The sequence below is a fragment of the Acipenser ruthenus genome, chromosome 1 (assembly GCF_902713425.1).
Source record: "Acipenser ruthenus chromosome 1, fAciRut3.2 maternal haplotype, whole genome shotgun sequence".
Taxonomy (NCBI): domain Eukaryota; kingdom Metazoa; phylum Chordata; class Actinopteri; order Acipenseriformes; family Acipenseridae; genus Acipenser; species Acipenser ruthenus.
The window spans coordinates 17953309-17977549 of record NC_081189.1 but is presented as its reverse complement, the minus strand read 5'-3'; the positions used below and the strand labels follow the sequence as shown (position 1 = coordinate 17977549).

The window sequence follows — 24241 nt, the reverse complement described above, 5'->3', positions numbered from 1 at the left end:
TCGCCTTTTCCCGCTCAAATCATTAATACTAATCAGCTGTTCACTATTCCTGACAGCAGACAGCGTGAACACCTGATCAGTGTTATTTAATTGGAGAGTCAGTATAAATTAGGGCTATATTACTAATTAACAGGATATAAAGAGCAACTTTTAAATATTGATAACTGAAATACTAATTTTACAAAAAGTATCTTGAATAAACCTACACACATGTTTATTAGAGATGCTTTTTTATTTTGTAAGATTTGTATTATCACAATGATTCGGCTAATTAAGAAGTTTACTTAAAAACCCTGTCCTGTCCCAAAGTGTAATGAAATTATAGCGGCAGGTGGCAGCCCTAGTGAGCTTCCAAATACCAATACAGGGCAACAAGAGCAAGGCCAAAATTATTAGTAACTATTTATTTATTCAGAAATGCTGTGTTTTTTTTTTTGTGTGTGTCAACCAGCAGCCTAGATGGCTCCAGACTAACTTTTTGCCTTAGGAGCCAGTGGCCAAATCCAATTGCTGGGTGCCATTTTTTTTTTTTAATTGTCCAGTTGTAATATGGGAAATCGCATGCTGCAGCTCACATGCTCTGTTAGTGGAGTCCTGGTCTGAGAGCATGTGCAGTCAGCTCTTATGTGTTGTTGTTGTTGTTTTTTTTTTTTTTTACTGTACATGTAAACCATTTATTGCTTCAATAAAAAAAAATAAGGTTAAGTTTCAGTGAGTTTGTTCTGTTTCGATATTAAATACACCACAGAAAACACAGTATCATATATGTTAGATATTTCCAAACCATTCTTCTCCATTGTCACAGTCTGAAAGCTAAGTTTAATGAGTGGCAGTTTTTCTACTGCAATCAAGTAAGCTGCAGTAAATTTCATTTTTAATTGTCTAAATGTTTCCTAATTACACTCCCATGTATTTATATGCATTCTGTCACCTTAAATTGGTCATTTTGAGAAATAAACTTGGTTTTCCCAGCAGCAGCTGACCCCTGCATCAGTACAAAACTGAAGTCAAGAGATATATCAGCTGCTCATGTAACTAGGTCAATTAAATCATCCTGAAGGTAATGTAACCGAATCTATCGGGGATGAGTGCGGCTGCTCAAGAAGGTGCAGTGAACGATAAAAAAAATCTGTTCGTGTTCATTCAAAACTTTACGTAGGCATTGAGTGGCGAAAGACAACATTGGTTTGTTGTAGTTCACAAAGAAAACTCTTTTCAGCTTGATACGGTAACCTTTTCACTTCCTTTTTTTATTTTTTTTATATTGACTTTTGCTGAGTTCCAGCCCTTTATTATAATTCTTTTAACTTCATTTCGTTAATGGCACATGTCCACCACACAAACCTTAAGTGTATTTTAGTTTTTCTGCTGTTCTAAATCTCTTGAATGCAGGGTTTTGTTGTAAGCTATATTTTTAGTCAACAGTACTCGCACACCTTTGCTCACCATCACAACTGCTGCATGAAGCTGGGGTCATCGTATTGTGCTAGTGTTAATACAGCACCTCTGGACTTCCAGGCATTTGCATTCTATCAGATTATAGTCCCTCTTGCTCTTCAGTCAAATATGTAACTGCTTGCTTTTACTTCACAGGACAACTTTGGCAAGAAAGAAGATTTCAAAAGCAATACGTTTACTGCAGGTAGGAAAAATATGAGGGGAGGGGGGGGAGAAAGAGTATCAGAATGTGGGGCTGTATTAAGGTATCTGTATCCACATCACAGTATCTTGCAGGCGTGTGCAATTTTTGAAAAACTTCTTGTCCAATGGACAAAATGCTAGAAAAAAACTACTTGTCCTTAATCTATTTGCCCCCTCCCCCTCCCCATCGCACAAAACACACACACAAAAATTAGAATATAACTTGTAGGATTTGGGAATCCTACAAGTTATGAATAAATTAAGTAACATACTAACAGTACAACTATAATAAGCAATACTAGGGAGTTACTGAAATTCTAAAAAAAAGCTTCTGCCTGTTTTGTTTTTTTTCCACACTTTCTCTATAAGATGAATTCAATTCCTGATGTACAGGTGTTTTAGTTTGTTGCATCACAAATACAAAACCTGCTGCTGCTTTGTAGAATTTTTTTTTCGTAATGTTTGTTTTGTATCTGCTGAACCCCAGATTTTTAGAGGACTTGTGCATAACCTGTCAATGTTTTCGGTATTTTCTACTGTTCTACCAAAATGTACGCAATGAAATTCTACAAAGACAAAATGGTGTTTTTCTTTGTTTATTTCTATTATATACTTTTTGTTTTAACTACAACATTTTACAGCTATTTTTTGTCATCTAACTGGAACACTGGTGACACTGATGTTTTCAACCCTGATGGCTTTTTTATTTTTTTTGGGAGGGCAACATTCTTTCCCTACACTACTCTCTGAAATAAATACATTAATTAATACATAAACACATTGCCATGATTTACAGTGTTATTTTGAAATAAAATGTTGTACAGTGATCTCATAAGCATTTAATTTCTGTCATTTATAAATCTGTCAATCTTCATGTTTTAACAGTTTCACAAATCAATGGATTGTGCATGTCCAATACATAACTAATATCGCTTCTGTTCAAATATAATAAAGATAATTTTTTATGGAGCGTTTTAAATTGAAAATAAATAAGTATGTGGTAAATGGCAAATTAGGTAAGCAACACTAAAATCGAAAAAAAAAAAAATCCTTACATTTTTTTGCCAGGGAAAGTGTTTTGAAATGCTTCTAAACAGAAAACTTGACTTGTTTAAAAAATAAAAAAAATACCCAACAGGTACACGCTTGACCACAAAGGAGACTCAAATAAGTTACACGACACAATTTTGTTCTAATCTGCTAATACCTTGGAGACCTATGGGTGTTTTTTTTATTACTTTACTTAACTTTACTAGATTGCTGCATTTAAATATCATGTATTAAGAAATCAGCATCACTTATTTGCCAACTTACAAAAAAATGTAAAGAATACCTTGAGTTTAAAAGATTAGCCCTGTGCCATGCCAGAGGCGCTCTTGCAGCCATTTATTGGTTTCTTAGTAATCAATGGAAGATCGCCTTTTTCTACAGCTAGCCAATCGGAAGTGAACACTTTTTAAAATGTTTGTGTGTAGGTGCTAAACTTCCACAATTCAGTTTTCAGAAACTTGCGTGGCTCTCTAGAAATATACTGTAGTATTTTTCTAGAAACAGAATGAACATAGGAAAAATGAATACATAAAAACTATTTGTCCAACAGGCAAAGTATAACCCAACCCGGGCGTGTGTTTCAGTACAGAGCAGTGGCTGCCTACCTTCAGAAGACATTTTACACTAAACCGTTTCCTATTGTAAGTGACTGCAGCAGCAGTTGCATAGTTCACCACCTAGACTCTGTAGGTCGCTTTGGATACAAGCGTCTGCTAAGTGACTAATTAATTCATAACTGCAGCTCTTGTTGTCCTGGGCGTCGGGCGATACGAATTGCACACCCCTGATCTTGTGGATGTAGGTAATGATGTACTGATGCATTATGCATGTGTTCAGCAAAATGCAAAGTAGTGCATTTGGCTGCTTAAATTCAGTGAATTTGTGCATCTTAAGTTGGGTGGGGGGTGTAGGGGTGGAGAACCCTCCCTCTGTTGTGCATTTAAATCATGGTCCTAACCTATGTCAACTAACATTTTCCCCACATTTCATTTGTACATAACAGATTGTACTTTGGCTTTCATGGTTACACGTTTGTAAGTGTGCACACAAACTGCCACTCTGCCTCTTCTAGCGGAGGCTCCTTTCAGGGCCTTTCCTGTATGTTACTGTGGCAGGGCAGAGGAAAAGCCCTGCCATAATTAGAGGGGGCAGGGCAAAGTCCAGCTGATAAAATGTGGTGTTTGTTTGGCACGGGTGAATGTATTCTGATTTAAAATGTATTGTTTAAGTTTATTTAAACAGAGGATGTTGTATGATTTTAAATGAATTTTGTGTTTTGTTTAAATGTGGTCTGGCAGAGGCGGTGTTAGCAGCTCGTCTCTGCTGTATAACTGTCGGCCATACAAACAAAAACTTGCGCGGAATGTGACCTTCTCTGGGTAGGGTTGATTTAATTTATTGTTAATTTGGAGATGGTCACATGTATAAAAACCCAGCAGCTTTGCTGGTTGGGGTGGTTGTTAACAAACTATTCCATCAGAGGTGCCGTTGCAACAAATTATGCTTTGTGCTTTTTGTTTTGTTCAGATTAACAAATATTATAGACTGCTCAGGATCTTTCAGGCAATTGGAGCATACTTTTCACCTTCTGCATTCCATGGCTCATCACGGAGAAACCCTATTCGTGACATCAACCCTGCATCTTCCAGTTTTTACTGTGCTATATTCTTCATATCAACACATAACAGTAACTTGTTGATATTATCATCAATTTTTTCAATTAAATTGACAGTAGACTAAATACAGGTTGGTAATGAGTATAAAACAAATATCGCAGTGTTTTTCTCTTGCATATTAATAATAAAGCCGTATATCATAGATTTATAGGACTGTCTGTATGGGTTATATCAGCACTCAAAGCACGGTAAACAGTCCTTAACTATTTAGCCTCGGTCTGTTCAGTTTTACTCGTACCAATATTAGCCACATACACACGTTTGCCGTCCTATAACGCAGCATCTGCAGAACTGATTATCAGATTGGGATGAAGCTCATACCAGTTCATGAGGTGTTCTATTTGTGCATGTTTTTGTGGATTGTGATTTGGAAAGGCTACAATGTCTTGGGAACTATTCATCTACACTTGTTAACTTTAGCAAGTTGGATGTTATGGAGTAATGGTACAAATATATTCAATGAAAGCAATGTCTTGATGAAAGGAGAGACTTTAAATACTTTTTTCATTTTGCTTGGACTCGCTGGGTGTAACTATTCTAGGTTAACCACAATGTGTCATGGGTGTAGCATTAATGCTTTTATATGGCCACTGTTCTCTAGGAGGATTTTCATCCTATGGACAGCCTTTTAAACCACAGGGAGCCGCATTTCATCGGATGCAGTCATATAATGACGGCTGGTGTACTTCAGTTGCGCAGCAGCAGCACCAAGATGGCAAGTGACTGCATGACCATGCTGTGTGTGGGTTCTGTGAGATGTGAAACATTTTGTATCGCATATGTTTTTAGTTTTAATAAATATTTGGACATGCACGGGGGCTGGGCTAAGTTGCATGCCGTAATGTGTACCATGTTTGGCAGTTCTACTTGAATTCAAGGTCATAAAGGGTATACTTTTTTTTATTAACCAACTTTGTTGTATGTTGTCACAGATGGCGACTGGCTGCAGTATGGGATTTAGAAATAAGGGTGTTTTGGAAAACAGCTAGAATTGAGGTGTACTTCTAGAGAATATTTGACTGCATATACAATATCTTGTGTGTGGTCTTCCTGAGTGGTGGCTTATGGTTACTGTGTCTTTTCAATCAAGTACAAATCACCTCGTCGTCACCCTTCCTATACGTAGTATTGAACTCATTCCGTTATATATATATATATATATATATATATATATATATATATATATATATATATATATATAATATATATATATATATATAATATATATATATATATTATATTATATTATATATATATATAATATATATATTATATTATATATATATATATATATATATATATATTATATTATATATATAATATATATATATATATATATATATATATATATATATAATATAAAATATATACTCACACACACAAATGCCTTTGTTTTTTGCAGGTAATGAAAATAGTTCCTGGAACAATAACAATGAAAAAAGTAGTGGCTTTGGAAGAAGAGGTGGCTTTGGGAATCAAAGAGGTAAGAAGTATAAAGACTGATTTAGCAAATGGGGCTGGTTGCATATTGAGCAATTTATAAAAACATGCTATGCCAATGCGGACCATATACCATGCATTGTTAATATGTTAAGATGCAAGGACATTTAACCCTGCCCATATTTTTCTGAACCCCGCCTCTCCTGTATTCATGGCATGTATTTACGTGATATTAACCCTTTGCAGTCCATTTATTAACTGCGCGTCAGGCACGCCAGGTCTAATTAATTCACACGCGCAGTTAATTTTATACGCGCTGTTTAAAAGTATTTTTTTTCACAGTCAAACGGGTTTAAATGGCCCTGCATATCAACAAAGCACTCACTAGGCATCTCCAGCCCCGCCCCACCCTTTCGTTTGCTATAGCGTTCAGCTATGTAAGAAATAAATAATAATAATAATAATAATAATAGTCGTACATACCGATCGATCATCTCCGGATCACTCGTTTTATCACCAAACTCCTCAATAATGCGATCCAAGTCATTATTTTATTACTATAACATCTGAAAAAAGCTCTGCAAATGTCCATGATAGTCTCTGTGCGCTGACGCACTCAGCCAGCTTGTTTACTATGAACGCCCCATTATCTGATACCTGATACCATGTATGACTATTCATGAGATACGCTTTTTTTTTTTTTTTTTTTTTTTTTTTTTTTTTCCCCCCCCGACTTATCTCGGCTCCTGTCGCTCCCACTCGGCAATTGAATGGTTTTCTCGGCTTTTTCCGGAGAAAAAACGACTAAACACCCGTTTATTGCGTTGCTATAATGATGTCGGACCCAGTCCGACAAAGGACCTGTGAGGAATAATTGCAATGTCGGACCCAGTCCGACAATGGACTGCAAAGGGTTAAAGATTGATATTTTTGTTAAATCTGTTTCTGTATTTGCACATCCATAATCCTACACTAGTTCTTAGACTGCCAGAAGTTGCCCCACTTGGTTTGAATGTAGTTTATGGTGGTGTCACTCTTGCATGTTACGAATTAAGAGTACGTGGAGAGGGTTTTTATCTACAGGGATGGAAATGCTGCTGGATGTTTTTGGTATTACTTGATTTTTTTTTCCTCCCCACAAGATGGCAGAGTAGAGGATTTGAAAAGTCCTCGATAGGTGATAATGGATGTCTTGTAAAATGTCTTTGGGTAACAGCAGAGGTCTCCAGATAACTTAAATGTATCCTTGTTGCTGTAGAAATGGGTATACTATTTTGGTAAATCCTTTTTTGTGGTGTAATGCTGAAGCACAGAGAGATTTGAGTAAAGATCTTGGCTTAAAACCTTGTTTCATGTGTCTCGGCTCAGCAGTTTAATGTCCCAGCCCAATAGAAAGCGTGTTTCCAGTCTGAATAAAGTCTTGGACGGGTTAACTGTAATCAAGCTTACCTGTAATCAAGTTGGACTTGAGTCAGTGCAAGTGTTGTAAGTCTAATAAGGAAGAGAGGGATTGCTGATATACATTAATTAAATATATGCCCTACAATGTGTAAGGACCCCCCCTCCCCAGGCCCTGTCGATCAGGTGTGTGTATTACGGAGTGAGACTTCTCTTGTGTTACTCTTGGTTCAAGTCATGTTAAATGCAGTATAATCAACGTATAGCTTGTTAAGCAGCACGTATAATCTGAGCTGTTACTTGACTATAAATATAACTAGGCAGAATGCACCTGATCTCTTGACTAAATTAACATTGGGATTTCTCAATGCTTTCTCCATGCAGGCGCTGACTATCAAAATGGGGGAGGCAGTTTTGGAAACCGTGGTGGAGGTATGTTTACTGCCAGGTAGTAGTCAAATGCTGTCCCTGCCCCCCTCCACCACAAAGCATTCTCAATCTTTTTTTTTTTTTTTTTTTTTTTTACTAGTAACTTTTGTTTTTTTAACCTATGGGACATATTCATGATACGGATCTTTCACATTTCCATTTGGTTTATAAACCATTTGTCTGATATGAAACATTTTTTGAATACTTTGAGGCATGTAATCCTAGTGCTATCTCTATCCTGGAAGCTCAAATTATTCTTGTATATTTTTTTTGTCTATAGCAGCACTCCGTAGTCTCACTCTATTGATCAATGCCGTCAATGAGGCGCAGCTTTTTGCTCCAGTTTCTGGGTAGAGGGTGGATCTCGGTAGTTGACCCTAACGACACAGGTGTACTCTCTCTCTAGTACAGTTATTGCAGCTGTGCGTCTGTGGGGTATAAGAAGTGTTTCATGTGTTTTTTGGCTGTAGGATTCAGGGGTGGTTCTTCCTTTGAATCGGGCGGTGGACGAGGCAGAGAAGGCGGCCGTGGGTTTGGAAGAGGGAGAGGAGGATTCCGGCAGGGTGAGTGACAGTAGAGTTTCAGTTATTTATTAGTGTTGGTTAAGTGTCAAATGGCAGAGGTACAAGCCTGCATGGATTTTTTTGGAGTTTTCCGTTTTAACTACTTATTATTCGTGGACATACTGTATAAATATAACTCTTTGAAGACTGGATGATCTATATAGGGATACTTGGTATATAAGTGTTGTAAGTGAGGTGCTACAGGTATATGCAGTGTATGTTTGCATACATTCCTGTGTATATGTGTTGTGTGGTTTTTATTATTATTATTTATTTTTTTTAAAGATAATGGAGACAATGATTTTGGCAGCTCTGGTGGGTTTGGAGGCAGAAGAGGAGGATTTGGAAGTCGTTCAGGTTTGTTGTCTTGATCCTTGGACATGTTACTGACTGAACCTGTACGTTATGGTCAGGATTTTCAATTAGTTTTAAGGTATGTGGCTACTTCCAAGGTAGTAGGGGGCACTGGCCTCATTGTGGCACGTAGGGCCGATGGGGGAGTGTGGAGGGTGGTGTGTTGTGTGCATATGTATCGCTATTGTTTATTTTATATTGTTATAGTACGACAGATTTACTGAAAGATAATACCTGAAAATAATATTTAATAAAAAAGCTGGTGCAAATCCAGTATTAGGCGGTGGTTATTCTGAAAACCCTACGCGCTTTGAGAGAGGGTTCATCTTTTCTTTACTCTGGTTGCAGGTGATGACAGTGGTGAAGGAGGAGGACGAGGAAGATTTGGCCGGGGAGGATCTCGAGGTAACTCAATTTACATGTTTTAATAGGAGAATCAATCAGTTACGTCCGTTTGTACCGACTGCTCATCTTCATTGCAAGTTGTGTGTACTGATTAACACAGCAGTGCTCCTTGGAATATAATAGCAACTGTTTTTGTTTTTAGGAGGTTATAAAGGAAGGGATGAAGAAGTACTTTCTTCAGAAAAAGGTAGAGAGGGTCCATCTCAGATAATGCAGATGTTTTTTTTTTTGTGAATCATGAGTAAAACGTTGGGAATATAAAACATAATCCAAATAGACCGCAGCCATGTCAGTCGCTACACTAAGAATAAAAAAACACCACTAAAATCTCCGAGCATCCCAACAAAGCTAGCCGTGCTTCATGTATTTACTGTCCATTTATAGCCTGGCTCTGTTTTTCCTTTTGAGAACCCATGGCTAATGTGTTTGATTAATTTACTGTTGTAAAGTTACTTTTTTTTTTTATTTGTTTAGTCTTGTTGCCCGTTTACATTGCTCACCTGAGGTGTGATGTTTAAGTTTATTCCACTAGAAATAACACTTTTTTTTTTTTAAGCTGTTTTTGGTAAACCTGAATGCAAACTTCTGAATAAACTTTAGTATTTTTTTACCAGCACCTTATAGGTCTGATAGAGAGGATGAAGGTGGTGAAAATGCAGGTATGTGTTGTCTGTAATGGATTAAGGTGTTACAATGATTAACAATAGTTTTGAATGGAATGATTTAATATAGAATATTTGAATAAGCTTTGAACAGTATTTATTGTATTTGTTTATTAAGGTGCATACTAGTATTCTGATCTCTTTAGTCTGGTGTTTTGCCTTGCTTTAAAATTCACAAAAAAAATCTATTTATTGCAGTAGCATCTTGGAATTGGTGTGCTTTTTTCAGAACACCCTGGGGAACACTAACGTACTTCAGTAACCATAAAAACATCTTCTCTTTTTTTTTTATAAACACTATTTAGTATTTTTTTCTAATATTTTCTTTAAAAATACTATTCAGTAGATTTGGGGTTTTCAAAGAGATAAAGGTACAAAAATATTTCTGTTACCTGAAGACCCAACAACATTCACTGAAATTTCTTTTGTTAAAATAAACACAACACATGGTTTAGAACTGAGCATTTATTTAAATATACTGTGAACACGTATATTATATAAACTGAATCACTATCAAGATTCATATACACCAGAATCAGGTGCCAGTATTTGCCAACAGTGATTCATCCAGTTGTCTTGCCATCTTGAAAAGAAATTCTATAGTGTTTATATTGTTTGCATATCAGTTTCTGTACATAAACCGTAAACATATGCACAGTGTATTCTATTATAAAAGCAATATTTTATATACAGAACAGTGCTAAATGCTAACTACCATAAGCAAACCTAGTAAAATTGCAATGCCATGATAAATGTTAATAGACACTACTCAAAATACTTTCTCAATAAATATTTATAAAGTTAATTCCATCTGTAATTGATTTAAATTGTTTGTGAAACATTATCTGCTTTTATCCACTTGTTTCTTGATATTGATAAATGTTTTAAAAACATATATAACAAAACGTATGAGACACAATTCTATTGGAACATTTATTTTTAATTTTCCAGGGGCTAGCAGCCACTGGCTTTTTTTAAATAAAATTAATAGTTGGCATCTCTGTGTAAAGTAATGCTAACTTAAATGATTTCATTTTCAAATAAAATGCATAACTGTTGAAATTCAGCTTTGTTTTCAAATGTTCAGTTTGAATGGGTTAAATGTTCATATAAGATGTCTGCTGTGCCTTTTAAAATTAGTTTGACAAATGTGCACAGTCCACATGCTTGCAGCAACCATGGCAATATACTCCCCATCAAGCCTCTGATGATTTAAGCATGACACAGCCTTAAATAAAGTGATTTGGGTTTATAGTATATAAGAAGATGAATCGTTCCGAGTTGTTTAATCCTATTCACTTCGTAAACAAGCACACATTTGGTCTCTGGTCATGCAGTATTGCACCTTCTCAATACCCTTGCCCTCCACTATGTCTGCGTTATGTTTTGCCAACTCTTTTTCCGAAGGTCCCAAGGTAATTTATGTACCACCTCCACCTCCGGAAGAAGAAGATACGATTTTTGCTCATTACGAGACAGGAATCAACTTTAACAAATATGATGATATCCTAGTGGATGTATCTGGAAATGCTCCACTGGCAATAATGGTTAGTCATTGTCTTTTTAGTTCTAAGAAGGGTACTAGCACCCAGAGAAATACTACTTTTGAGATGACGCTTCCAAAATATTTGTTTTATTGGCATAGTTCTTAGTTTCTTAATTTTTTTTTCTTTTTTTGCTGTAGACTTTTGACGAGGCTGGACTATGTGACACTTTAAACAAGAATATCAGTAAATCGGGGTATGTCAAGCCCACTCCAGTTCAGAAGCATGGCATTCCGATAGTTTTAGGAGGCTGTGACGTAATGGCATGTGCGCAGACAGGATCTGGAAAAACTGTAAGTGCAAATAAAGGGGAAGGCTTGTGAGAGTCCTACGTCTTGGCATTTAAGTGTATTAAAAATAAATCAATTTCAATAAAAGGATTTGGGGATTTATAACAAACAGGGTGGTGTTAGCTGATATGTTGTCATCCAACTAAATGATGACCCATTTGTCAACTCTACATACCTGCCCCAATACTGTTGTTCCATACCAGTTGTGTGTAGATGTCACGGTATCAAATTGACGGTATGGTAACCGTCAAATATACCACGGTTATCGTCATACCACGGTATAATGTCACTTTTTTGTAATCCCTTTTTTTAAATGGCTATTTTAAAGAAATACACTCAAGTCATTTTTTAACAAGAAAAATAACATGAAAGTTTTAAAACAAATACAACACAGGTACTACAGTTCTATCAGGCACTACCTAACGAAGTAGTGTTCACTCCAGCTCACACAGGCTTAGCAAAATAAGGCTGCTTTTTTATTTCAAATTACTGTGGAGAAACACCAAAATATTAACATTGACTGGGCTCAGTCTGGAACGATAGGGGGTAAGGATGTGACAACTGCAACCCTCTTCATCTTTATCAGTTTGAACAGCATCCTATTAGTTAAGAGAAGCAAAGTGTAACCTAGCAATAGCCAATCGAGTGCGTTTTAAGACATGCAGTGCCCGCCCACTGAACATGCAATGCCCGCCCATTGGACTGCATGTTAACAGCAATGAACACAAAGAACAGAAGAAAAGTTAAGGTGGGTATGACACCATTGCAAAGTTAAACGGCATCTAGGGGACTTTTTTTAAGTGGGAATGAAATTGTATTAATTTTTGAATACATAAAACCAAAATTCCTACAACACTATCAACTCGAGGAGACGGCAACACCTTTACAATACCGTTTAAAATAAAAAATACAAATGCCTGTAGCATCTTATTAGTTATATAGTAGTAAATAGACTTTCTGATTCTCTGCATTGGTGTGTGCTTACTGCGTTTCTCTTGACCGATACGATGGATAATAGCTGCTGTTACCTCTTTGGTTTGGTAAATTAATAGGAAGGCAGTGATGAAAAGTTACAGTGCCTTGTTCTTGCTGATATTTGAGTATCTGTTTCATCTACTGACAATCACGTTTGCTAGCGATCATTGTTTAGTAGGACGGTTTATTAAACATGACGTCACTTAATAGCCTACTAGGATAATCTCATGCAGTTTTCAGAACTTGAGATGTCTGTGTTCATTAGTTAGTTCAAATGAACACAGTGGCTCACTGATGTACAAATGGTGAATAAAAGAAACGCGCCCATATCACCTTAAACCATTATAGAAAAATGGTTGTGGTTTTTATATATATAAAATATATATATAAATAAAAATACACACCTAGTAATTCCTGAGCCTTTGTGTTGAACCGGTTTCTTGTTAAGGGGTTTGCATTGGCTTTGGTTAAAGAATAAAACAATCAAGTAAGAGTCCTAATGCTGACAAGCCCTTTCTATATTTTATATACAGGCAGCATTTCTGTTGCCGATCTTGCAACAATTGATGAAGGATGGAGTTGCTGCTAGTAAGTTCAGTGAACTACAGGAGCCTGAAGCAATAATCGTAGCTCCAACAAGAGAGCTAATAAACCAGATCTACTTGGAGGCTAGGAAATTTGCGTATGGGTATGTATAGAAAATGTATGGAATTTATGCATCAGTAAGAGAAATGCAGCATAGCACGCTTCACACAGTCCTTCTGGAAGGCAGATAAGACTTTTTTTTTAGGTGTTTTTGTTTTGGGTGTGTTCAAGTTTCCCTGGAAGCGTTTTGTGGTCTTTTTTTTTTTTTTTTAAATGGCTTTGATCCAATTTTTGCAGCACATTGATCACCATGTGGTGTTTTTGTTTTGTGCTGACAATGCTTCAGCTTTGCTTTCTCTAATGCTTATTAAAACATCCATGTCCAGGGTGGTTCCAGCAGCTGCTGCAGCTGTGTGGGACGCTATCAAGATCTAGTAAATGTTCTTATGGTACATGCTTGTAAATTTATTGGGACCAAGTAAGCATTTAAACAAAATGTACTCTGGAGATTTTTAAACAATAGAAAAGTTTTTATTGGGTGTAAACCTCTAGTTAAGCATTAAGGCTCTGCATTTACATTAAACCTCTGCTATACCAGGAATTCTCCAGTACCAATGAAGTTAATCGTAATTGAATTGTAAGTTAATCGGTTTAACAATGAACATTCCAGTTAACATGAAACACAAAGGGATACATGAGATTTAACATAGCAGTAATAACGGATGTTGCCTTCCTCCATACTGGTGTTTTTCAGAACCTGTGTGAGGCCTGTTGTAGTGTATGGCGGGATAAGTACTGGGTACACAATACGGGAAGTTTTGAAAGGATGCAACGTATTGTGTGGAACTCCAGGAAGACTCATGGATATCATTGGTAGAGGAAAGGTAAGGACCCAGCGCCAGCTTTTTTTTGTTTGGCTCGGTTTATTTGTTTGTTTTGTGCGTCAATACCTATGGCTATACTAAATAATGAAGTGCAAAAACAATTAGAATATTGCAATTGGTATTTGCCAATTTCAAAATCAGGTACCTGGAGTGCACATTCATTTTTGCATCTGGAGTTGAAGAGATTAAATGAACTACTGCACATCGCAAGCAATGCAAACTATGTATCTTAATTCTGTAGATGGGCTTTTTTTTATTTTAGTCCTTAGGCAAATAACAACATAAAAAAAATAACTCCAAAGCAGTTAACTTTCTTGTTTACTGTTGACATGACGACAATGTTTTAATCAGCCTATCCGTGCGTCTGTACTGGCTTTTCTGCGTACTGTACTGTATTGTACAGTAGGAGGTGGGATAAAGTCAGTGTTACATTGTGTTTTTTTTTTTTTATTTAGGTTGCTAAAATTTCCAAAGGAACTTTATATGCAGGTGGAGGTAAATTGTTTTGCACATCTTGTAATGTGACTGGAGAAAATGTGATCGATCGCTATTTAGTTTCAGAATCACACATTAAACAAAAGGCTACTACAGAGGCTGCTAAACAGAACCTAAAACAAATAACAGCTTTCATAAAACAAACTTGAAAGTCAACGCAGATCAAAAGTATTCCTGTCGGTTGTAGCCAAGTTAAATCAGTACTACAGGTATGATGTAGCACAGCCACCTCGCTTCAAACAACCTGCTGCTTACTTTTTTTTTTAATGTAGTTAGAATTTTAAACCCGAAATAGGCAAGTTTTCTTTTTTTGATATACCCTTACACAAGAAATAAATTCCTGGATGGGACAAACTTGACCACGAACGTGCTGCATATATGGCCTTTATTAAAATAATGCCAGATGCCCTTGGGTAACAGAGTTTTGGGACCTTCTAATTGATTTCCACATCTGTTTAAGTTGGCAAAGCGGTGCCTTACACTTCCAACCAATTCAGTGGATGCAGAACTCGCAGTCTCAATGCATGGGAAAGTCTTCACACCAGACACAATGTTGGCAACAACTGCTGGAGGATGGTGCATGCTTGCTTTCAACAAATCACAGTATATCATTTTTAGTTAGGAAGCAACTACCACTATTTTTAGGCTTTTATAGAGCTCTGAAATATCTACTTATGTTTATTTAATGTTTTAAACAGGTCTGCGAAATGTCCACAAAATCAATTTTATACCATAACATACCCAGGAAAAAGACCCCCTAGTTATCTTCCCCCTCCTCATATGTTATGCATCCTTAATGCTTTGTTCTTAAATCCTTGAAACCAGAGTATACCACAGTCCTATTCAGTGGCTGTGCTACATGTGCTCCCTTCTGCTTTTTACCTAGGTCGGACTAAGCAAACTAAGGTACCTTGTACTGGATGAAGCAGATCGGATGTTGGATATGGGATTTGAGCCAGAAATGCGCAGGCTGGTAGCATCTCCTGGCATGCCTCCAAAGGAAGAACGGCAGACTCTTTTGTTTAGTGCCACTTACCCAGAGGATATTCAGAAGTATGTGGTAAATTATTTCAACTACTTGGGTGCAGATTTTTGTTCACCTTTAGTTTTACTGTGCAACATTTTTTCCAGACTTGATTCACACCCATTTCAATTAGAATGTGATAAAAATGTATTGACAATCCCAAATCACACATGTGTTTGTCATTAGTGAAGGAACAGTTCTTCAGCACTTGTATTGGGGAATAAGTCATTTGACTTTTAACATCACCAAGGCATAATTTTGTTAATTCATCTATAGGGTATTTTACAATTTAACTACCCAACTTTATCTGTTTTATTTGTCTTTGAATTTTAAAGGCTAGCTGCAGACTTTTTAAAGCCTGGCTACATATTCCTTGCGGTTGGTCAAGTAGGAGGTGCTTGTAGTGATGTGGAGCAAAATGTGCTGCAAGTTACTCAATATTCAAAGAGAGACAAGCTGGTTGAAATGCTTCAGACTACAAGTGAGCTGATTCTAATGACCTTATCTCCATCCAATTTTATTTTCTTCCCTAACTTATTTATTTTTGCTACTTGGGTGTCACAATGCACTTCAGGGAATAGTGTGGTAATTTGAAGAAACTATGTATGGGTATTTTCAAGCACACATTTAAGGTATTGGAGTGTGTCCTAAGCTAAATTAATCATTTTTGTGTCAGTAGTTTGAGACTTTTTAATGTATTCTTTATATTAGCAAGATTATGAACACTACATGCCAAATGTGTTGGTGACCATGACATGGGTGCCATATGAAAGTGAAGTGGCTTAAAATTTAGGTTTCTGCTGTATACTTTGTACAAAGCACCATAATACTAGATTTTATTCCCGTTGAGGCAAGCGCTGGTTTACTATTTTTGGCAAACAAACAATTTTAAGTTGCATAATGCATTATGTGGGGGTGGGGTGCATTAAAATGTTAAGTGATTTAAGTAAAATAAAGGATTGGTAAGATGACTATTCTCTTTCAGGCACGGAACGCACAATGGTTTTTGTTGAAACTAAAAGAAAAGCAGACTTCATTGCAACTTTCCTCTGTCAAGAAAAAATCCCAACCACAAGTATTCACGGGTAAGTTATACTTGGTGTTCCGCATTTTCATTTTTTGTCTTAACAAATTTAATAGGGATAAAATCGGGGGTGGGGAGAGAGAATCTCAGTATACACAGTACACATTTTTGCATGTGGAATATGGTGCTTGGCAGTTCCAGTTTCTGATTCAAGTTCAATGTCCCTGGGATGTATGATGTGGCCTCGATTTGCAGATTCTGCTTCATTTTTCCCCAAGTTATCAGGTACTTGGCAAACCTTTTGGGCAATCGCTGTGCTGACAGCTAGTATCTGCAGAAGGTGCAAATGTGACATCAGCACAAAACAAGCCAGGTTTATTCGCCTTGAAGTCAAAAATAAAATTGACAGAACTAGGCGGAGATAAAAAGTCCTAGCTAGGAGATAAAGTCCTACGTAGGACTTTTTTCCTCCTAGCTAGGAGATTTTTTTGTTCAATTTTTTTTTTTCATTGGCACTAGGACGCTTCTGTAGGATATAGTTGCTTTAATAATCATGTGCGTGGGAACGATGTCAGTACACTATCAGAATACGTTTTCTGAAGTGGGTTTACATGACAAGTTATTGATTTCAGAAATACTGTTGGAATATTCTAGGTGGTATTTTTCGGAAACTTTCGGTATTCAATACGTTTTCTGAAAACCTGTGTTTTACATGACTTCATAGCTGAATTACTTTTCAGAAAACCATATATATTGAAAAATATCGTAATTATGTTCATGTAAACGTACTGAAGGATGCAGACCGCACACTTCTGAGATGCTGGCTTTCCAGTGGGCATTCAGGTGTTTTCTATGATTTGTTCAATTAACATAGTGCTTATCAGCAAACATTTGTTTCACTGCTGCATTGTTTTAACCTTTTGTTGTATCAAATAAACTTGTTTACAAACTAAATGGAATGTGTTGACTTTGACAAATGTCATTGTTTCATTTTGAAGGGATCGAGAACAGAGGGAAAGGGAGCAAGCACTTGGAGATTTCCGCACGGGGAAGTGTCCTGTTCTGGTTGCAACCTCTGTGGCTGCTCGGGGGCTGGATATTGAGCATGTGCAGCATGTTGTAAACTTTGACCTCCCCTCTTCCATTGACGAATACGTCCACCGTATTGGTCGCACAGGGCGCTGTGGAAACATTGGCAAAGCAATATCCTTCTTCGACCCAGAATCTGATACTCCTATAGCTCGTTCCCTGGTGAAGGTTCTTTCTGATGTAAGTTTATCTTCATGTGCTTTCATTTCATTATTTCGCTTATATTTAAAAATATTTAGTTAATTGTCATGAAAGCAAACTCTGGTTAGACTATTGTCTTGATACTACACGTTTTCTACATGGTCCCAGACTAATTTTGCAGTCACTTACGGTAAGTTTACTTGCAGTACTAATTTTACTTAACACGAATTTCCTGTTTTTGTGAATTCTTTTGGAGAGAAAAAAAATTTGAATAAACCGAATCGCCCTAGTTCGAATAGCTGAGTGGATAATGAACAACTGTACAAGAAAGATGTTGCAGATTTCAACATTCCTGCAAGCACTTTGTCAACCATTCAGAAAAAACAGGGTACAGTATTACAGGCCTATGAACAGTAAACTGTGGATGCAAGTTGTCTGTGTTTTCCGGTTTGCTCTATACCCTGATGTTGTGGACTGTCACAGATGGTTCTGGCACGTCCCTTTTGTGCTATGTCATTAGATCCTTTTGCATGGAAGGCTTCAGTTGCAAGGGTGTGCGGTTCTTTGATGGACCCAGATTCAGTTGTTTTTGCCCACTGACGATGGGAATGAGAATGTAGAGATGGGAGCCCAGCTAACCAGATTTAGGTTTTTGCAGGTATCAAGTGAAGGCCCTGGTTGCCCACACCTCTGATGTAAAACGCTGGATGCACAGGCCTGTCGTGGTGTTCGCAGAACCAGTCCGAGCTGAGCCTGGCGCAGAGTTCGAATCCTGTTGGGAACATGCTGAGTTATTAGACATGGATTGGATGATTGAAAGAACATATTAGTTAAAAATGAAAAGTTCAGTACTAACTGACACTGTCGGAATATTGTAATAATTGTACTGTGCTTTTAAAGAATATAAAACCAGCATAAATAATATTGCAGCAAATTATGAACAGATTACAATGATTTGAACTAAGAAAACTGAACAAGTGTTAATGTTGGAAAAAAAAGCTTGTCTATGTGCCTGTCACAAAGACGGCCAGAGTGGGTGGCGTCAGACCAGAAGCAGGAAGGAATACAAACACAGAGACTTGGATTTTGGTTAGGCTGAGCGCGTGATCGCGCTCAGCATTTAATAAACAGAAAATAAAAGGTTTGAAACACAAAAACACGGGACACGGCACTATACGCCAAAATAAAGAGACATACAAAACGGACTAACACTAAACAAACGGTGCACGGAGAGACAAACAAACACGGTGAGTACACACACTTATCTTTACGTTTAATGATTTTACGTTCTAGTTTCTCCTCTCTCTCTCACCCGTTCTCCTCTTCCGAACACCCAACCCCCAGTGAGTGAAAATGTGTCTCTATATATACTGTTGTGCTGGGATTCAATTACTAATTAATTACTCACTTGAATCCCAGCACGTGAATTCATTACGTGAAACCCCGTGTTCACATATTATATTTTAAATGCACGTGCGTGATGTGCAATCCCGTGACTAAATACAAATATACACTATTTAAATACACGTGAAACACAGACCCGTTTATATCCCGTGTACCAATGACTATACACCAACATTAACATACGCACGCATACATACACATAGATCACACAAATGCACACAGGGGCGGGGCACTTTGCCACATATACCCCCCCTTGTGCGCAGCACACATGGCCTCAACGGCCACCTCCCCCCTTAAAAACCCAGCAGTCCAGAACAAAGTCTCGGGCTGGGAAGGGAGGCTTCAGTGGGCCCTTGGCTGGCAATGCTGTCAGCACCCCTGCCGGTAGTGGCACGGCTGACAGCCTGTTGGTCCCATCCTGCAGCGAAAAAGCTGCGGGGGCAGGTGGTCCCCCGACCTCCCCCTTCTTCGTAGCCGGCAGCTCCCTCCTGTGGGGCTCCGGCCACAAGAACTCCTGCAGCGAAACTGCTGCTGGGGAAAGTGGTCTCCAGACCTCCTCCCCCTTCTTCGTGGCCGGCAGCTCCCCTTTCTGGGGCTCCGGCCACCGTACTCCCTGCGGAGGTACGGGCAGCAGAGGCAGCTCCTGCTCCTCTGCTCCGGGCGGTGGCGGAGGCAGAGGCAGCTCCAGCTCCTCTGCTCCTGGCGGCGGTGGAGGCAGAGGCAGCTCCAGCTCCTCTGCTCCTGGCGGCGGTGGAGGCAGAGGCAGCTCCAGCTCCTCTGCTCCTTGCGGTGGTGGTGGCGGAGGCAGAGGCAGCTCCTGCTCCTCTGCTCCTTGCGGTGGTGGTAGCGGAGGCAGAGGCAGCTCCTGCTCCTCTGCTCCTGGAGGTGGTGGAGACAGAGGCAGCTCCTGCTCCTCTGCTCCTGGCGGTGCTGGCTCCCTCTGCTGTGTCGGCTGGGCATGTGCACGCCGTGCTGCCTTCAGCAGCATAGCGAGAGGCTGCTGGGGGACACCAGCATCCTGCCCTTCTCCCCCCCAAAAATTTTCAGGGGGTTGAGCCTGTAACTCCTCCCCTTCTGGCTCTTGGGACGGCACCAGCAGGTATTCACCCTCTGCTGGTGGAGGTGGGACCAGCAGGCATTCTCCCTCTGCTGGCAGCTTGGGTCCTACGGCTGTGGAAGCCCCGACTTCCCTCTTTTTGGGCTGTGGACGCACCGACTCCTCCCTTTTGGGCTGTGGACGCACCGACTCCTCCCTTTTGGGCTGTGGACGCACCGACTCCTCCCTTTTGGGCTGTGGACGCACCGACTCCTCCCTTTTGGGCTGTGGACGCACCGACTCCTCCCTTTTGGGCTGTGGACGCACCGACTCCTCCCTTTTGGGCTGTGGACGCACCGACTCCTCCCTTTTGGGCTGTGGACGTTCGGGCTCCTCCCACTCAGGCGTAGGACGTTCGGGCTCCTCCCACTCAGGCGTAGGACGTTCGGGCTCCTCCCACTCAGGCGTAGGACGTTCGGGCTCCTCCCACTCAGGCGTAGGACGTTCGGGCTCCTCCCACTCAGGCGTAGGACGTTCGGGCTCCTCCCGCTTGGGCTGTGGACGCTCAGGCTCCTCCCATTTGGGCTGTGGACGCTCAGGCTCCTCCCGTTTGGGCTGTGGACGCTCAGGCTCCTCCCGCTTGGGCTGTGGACGCTCAGGCTCCTCCCGCTTGGGCTGTGGACGCTCAGGCTCCTCCCGCTTGGGCTGTGGACGCTCAGGCTCCTCCCCATAACTGCGGAAGGGACAGTGGGCGAACAGGTGATCCTGGTCGCAGAGGAGGCACCCCGACGATGGCTTGTTACATCGCCGTGGATGCCTGGCCCTTAGGCGGCACTCCTCCTCCCTGTCCTTCACCTCTTTATCTGTCTCCCGCTTGGGCTGTGGAGGCAAAACCAGCAGGCATTCACCCTCTGCTGGTGGAGATGGGGACAGCAGGTACTCCTCTGCTGGTGGTCCTGCTACCTGGGCTGCTGTTCCGTTTATCATTGCCTCCAGGTAGCTGAGGAGAAACTCCACACCTTCCTCCAAGGTGTTTGGGGTGTGTTCCTGCTGATAAGCCTCCCATCTCTCACTGTCCATCATCCACAGGGCCCGAACGACTATGGGCAGAGCCTGGGCCTCCAGCCCAGCATTCTCCAGGAACCAGTCCCGCCATTTTGTGGCGTCTTCTGCCATTATATATATATATAATTTTTTTTTTTTTTTTTTTTTTTAACAAAACCCCTCCTGGTCTGACGCTTGGAGGCGCGGCTATCCCACGATGACACCACGTGTCACAAAGACGGCCAGAGTGGGTGGCGTCAGACCAGAAGCAGGAAGGAATACAAACACAGAGACTTGGATTTTGGTTAGGCTGAGCGCGTGATCGCGCTCAGCATTTAATAAACAGAAAATAAAAGGTTTGAAACACAAAAACACGGGACACGGCACTATACGCCAAAATAAAGAGACATACAAAACGGACTAACACTAAACAAACGGTGCACGGAGAGACAAACAAACACGGTGAGTACACACACTTATCTTTACGTTTAATGACTTTACGTTCTAGTTTCTCCTCTCTCTCTCACCCGTTCTCCTCTTCCGAACACCCAACCCCCAGTGAGTGAAAATGTGTCTCTATATATACTGTTGTGCTGGGATTCAATTACTAATTAATTACTCACTTGAATCCCAGCACGTGAATTCATTACGTGAAACCCCGTGTTCACATATTATATTTTAAATGCACGTGCGTGATGTGCAATCCCGTGACTAAATACAAATATACACTATTTAAATACACGTGAAACACAGACCCGTGAAATAATGTTTTAAGTATTTTGATCTCATAAGTAACATAATATTTAAACTACCAAGTGTTTTTGCTTGTTTAAGGCTCTACTGTAATACAAATAGACTGTAAAAGCAGGAGCGAGCATTTAATTTAATCAATTTAAGAATTAGTTCTTCAACTAAACAATCTTTTGAAATTACAGTATCCATTAAATTAAAGAATAAATGTTGAGTTTATATAAAGGTTTCACTGCAATAAAAAACAGGAACTGTTAGGTTGGAATATTAGACAAAGTGTAAACTGTATTCAATAATTTTAGTACACAATAAATCTGCATTAAAATAGCCGTGCCCTTATCTGTTTGCAAGCAGAGTGGTGCTAGATATGGAAGGTTCTTTTTGGCAGTCAAAGTGAGATTTTCTTGTAGTCCACAGTTTTGAATCCAAGGTGTTTTCTATGATAAGAAAACCTGGCAGTCGTAGTGAGCATTCCACGAATTAGGGAGATTTTTTGTCCAATATCAGTTCTTATCAAATAAGTAGCAACTTTCTTTGGGAGAACTAACTTCATGCGGTGAATTTGGAGAAGTGCTTACAATGGTCTTTCATATTAATCAAAACAGTAGTTGTTTTTTTTTTTTTTTTTTTAATTTAGTCGTTGCCAATTATTTGTTTTCTCCCAATTTAGAATGGCCAATTATTTTTTAGGCTCAGCTCACCGCTACCACCCCTGCGCTGACTCTGGAGGGTGAAGACAAACACACGCTGTCCTCCGAAGCGTGTGTCGTCAGCCGACTGCTTTTTTTCACACTGCGGACTCACCATGCAGCCACCCAAGAGCTACAGCGTCGGAGGACAACGCAGCTCTCGGGCAGATTACAGGCAAGCCGGCAGGCGCCTGGCCAGACTACAGTGGTTGCTGGTGAGCAGTGAGCCGGGGACACCCTGGCCGACCTAACCCTCCCTCCCCCGGGCGAAGCTTGGCCAATTGAGCACCGCCCCCTCGGAGCTCCCGTCCTCGGTCGGCAAAGGAATAGCCTGGACTCGAACCGGCGATGTCCAGACTATAGAGCGCATCCTGCACTCCACGCGGAGTACCTTTTACTGGTTGTGCCACTTGGGAGCTCCTTAAAACGGTAGTCTTGGCAAGAAAACAGGGTGTCTGAATCCTGTTTGGAACAGAGAGGTCAGGCATAGTCCAAGAATGGCACAGTTAAACAAGGCTGTTATACTTAACATGACCACTGTATGCTTATTCAGAGGCAGTCTTTGTCCCATACTTTAACACACATTTGTATATGAAGTTAAACTGGCCTACTGACAACACATTGAAAAGGTAACATAATATGCGGCTAAGAGGGGCATATATTTTTGACCCAGCTTAATATAATCAAATAGAGCTAGTGTTACATATTAAAAACATTGCTCATATATAGACATATACTTGTATGTATATTATAGCATGGATTCTGTGAACTTTGGTCCTCCTGACAAATTAGAAAAAGGAGGCGTTGGAAAAAGAGAGCGATGAAATCATGTTCCAATATATTTTGGCAAGAAGTTGTATCCAGTCTATTTTGAAAAAGTTGACCAGGTAATTCTAGAATTTATAATTAACTTAAAGATAAGAAATGTCAAGGCTGAGTGATTTATTCAATGGAGGGAAAATCCAGTATAAGCCCAGAACAAGACCCCATTTGATACCATTCAACTTGATCTTGCAAGCTGACGTGGTCCATGCTCTGAGGGTTTCTGAAAAACTGATTGCTGTTTGGTCAAAACAAGTCTCTGCCTTTTGAAGACAGTTCTTGTTTTTCAATATATCCTACACTACACTTCCATATGCTGGAAGGTAAGCATATATTTGAATATAATCTCTTTTATATTGATGCATTGCTATAATGTATAGAGTGATATATATTGAATGTTCTAGAATTTAGTGGTGGGAGTTTTTTTAGCTTTATGCATGCATAGCCTGAAGGCTAAATGTGTACTAACCATAATCATATTACTGTATTGAAGTACAGGTAGTGGACAAAAAAATGGAAACACCTGGGTAAATCAGGGACACCAAGTATATTGAAAGCAAGGGCTTCCCCACAGGTGTGGCCCATGTGTTAACTAAGCAAATAACATCCCAGCATGCTTAGGGTCATGTATAAAAATGCTGGACAGTCCTGATTGCCTATAATTATGGCTAGCATGGCTGCAAGAGGAGACCTCAGTGACTTTGAAAGAGGGGTGATTGTTGGGGCGCGTTTGGCAGGAGCTTTAGTGACCAAGACAGCTCAACTTGCTGATGTTTCACGAGCAACAGTGTCTAAGGTGATGTTGGCATGGAACTCCGAGGGAAAGA

The 24241-nt window shown here is 39.7% G+C and overlaps 1 protein-coding gene across 4 annotated transcripts in view; it reads left to right on the top strand.

The window, feature by feature from the left end:
* LOC117962538 (probable ATP-dependent RNA helicase DDX4) overlaps nt 1-24241 on the top strand; it is a 28860-nt gene that overhangs the window by 1996 nt on the left and 2623 nt on the right. Inside the window, exons 3-19 of one of the 4 annotated variants that reach the window (XM_034924288.2) lie at nt 1594-1642; nt 4969-5082; nt 5770-5850; nt 7590-7637; nt 8105-8197; nt 8483-8554; nt 8900-8956; nt 9099-9143; nt 9571-9615; nt 11026-11165; nt 11303-11455; nt 12961-13115; nt 13767-13896; nt 15278-15444; nt 15751-15896; nt 16401-16500; nt 17438-17708. In XM_034924288.2, the coding sequence (XP_034780179.2) occupies nt 1594-1642; nt 4969-5082; nt 5770-5850; nt 7590-7637; nt 8105-8197; nt 8483-8554; nt 8900-8956; nt 9099-9143; nt 9571-9615; nt 11026-11165; nt 11303-11455; nt 12961-13115; nt 13767-13896; nt 15278-15444; nt 15751-15896; nt 16401-16500; nt 17438-17708 (1866 nt within the window). The remainder of the gene's footprint in view (nt 1-1593; nt 1643-4968; nt 5083-5769; nt 5851-7589; nt 7638-8104; nt 8198-8482; nt 8555-8899; nt 8957-9098; nt 9144-9570; nt 9616-11025; nt 11166-11302; nt 11456-12960; nt 13116-13766; nt 13897-15277; nt 15445-15750; nt 15897-16400; nt 16501-17437; nt 17709-24241) is intronic. The other 3 variants (XM_059012821.1, XM_059012817.1, XM_059012826.1) reach the window with 3 other exon arrangements.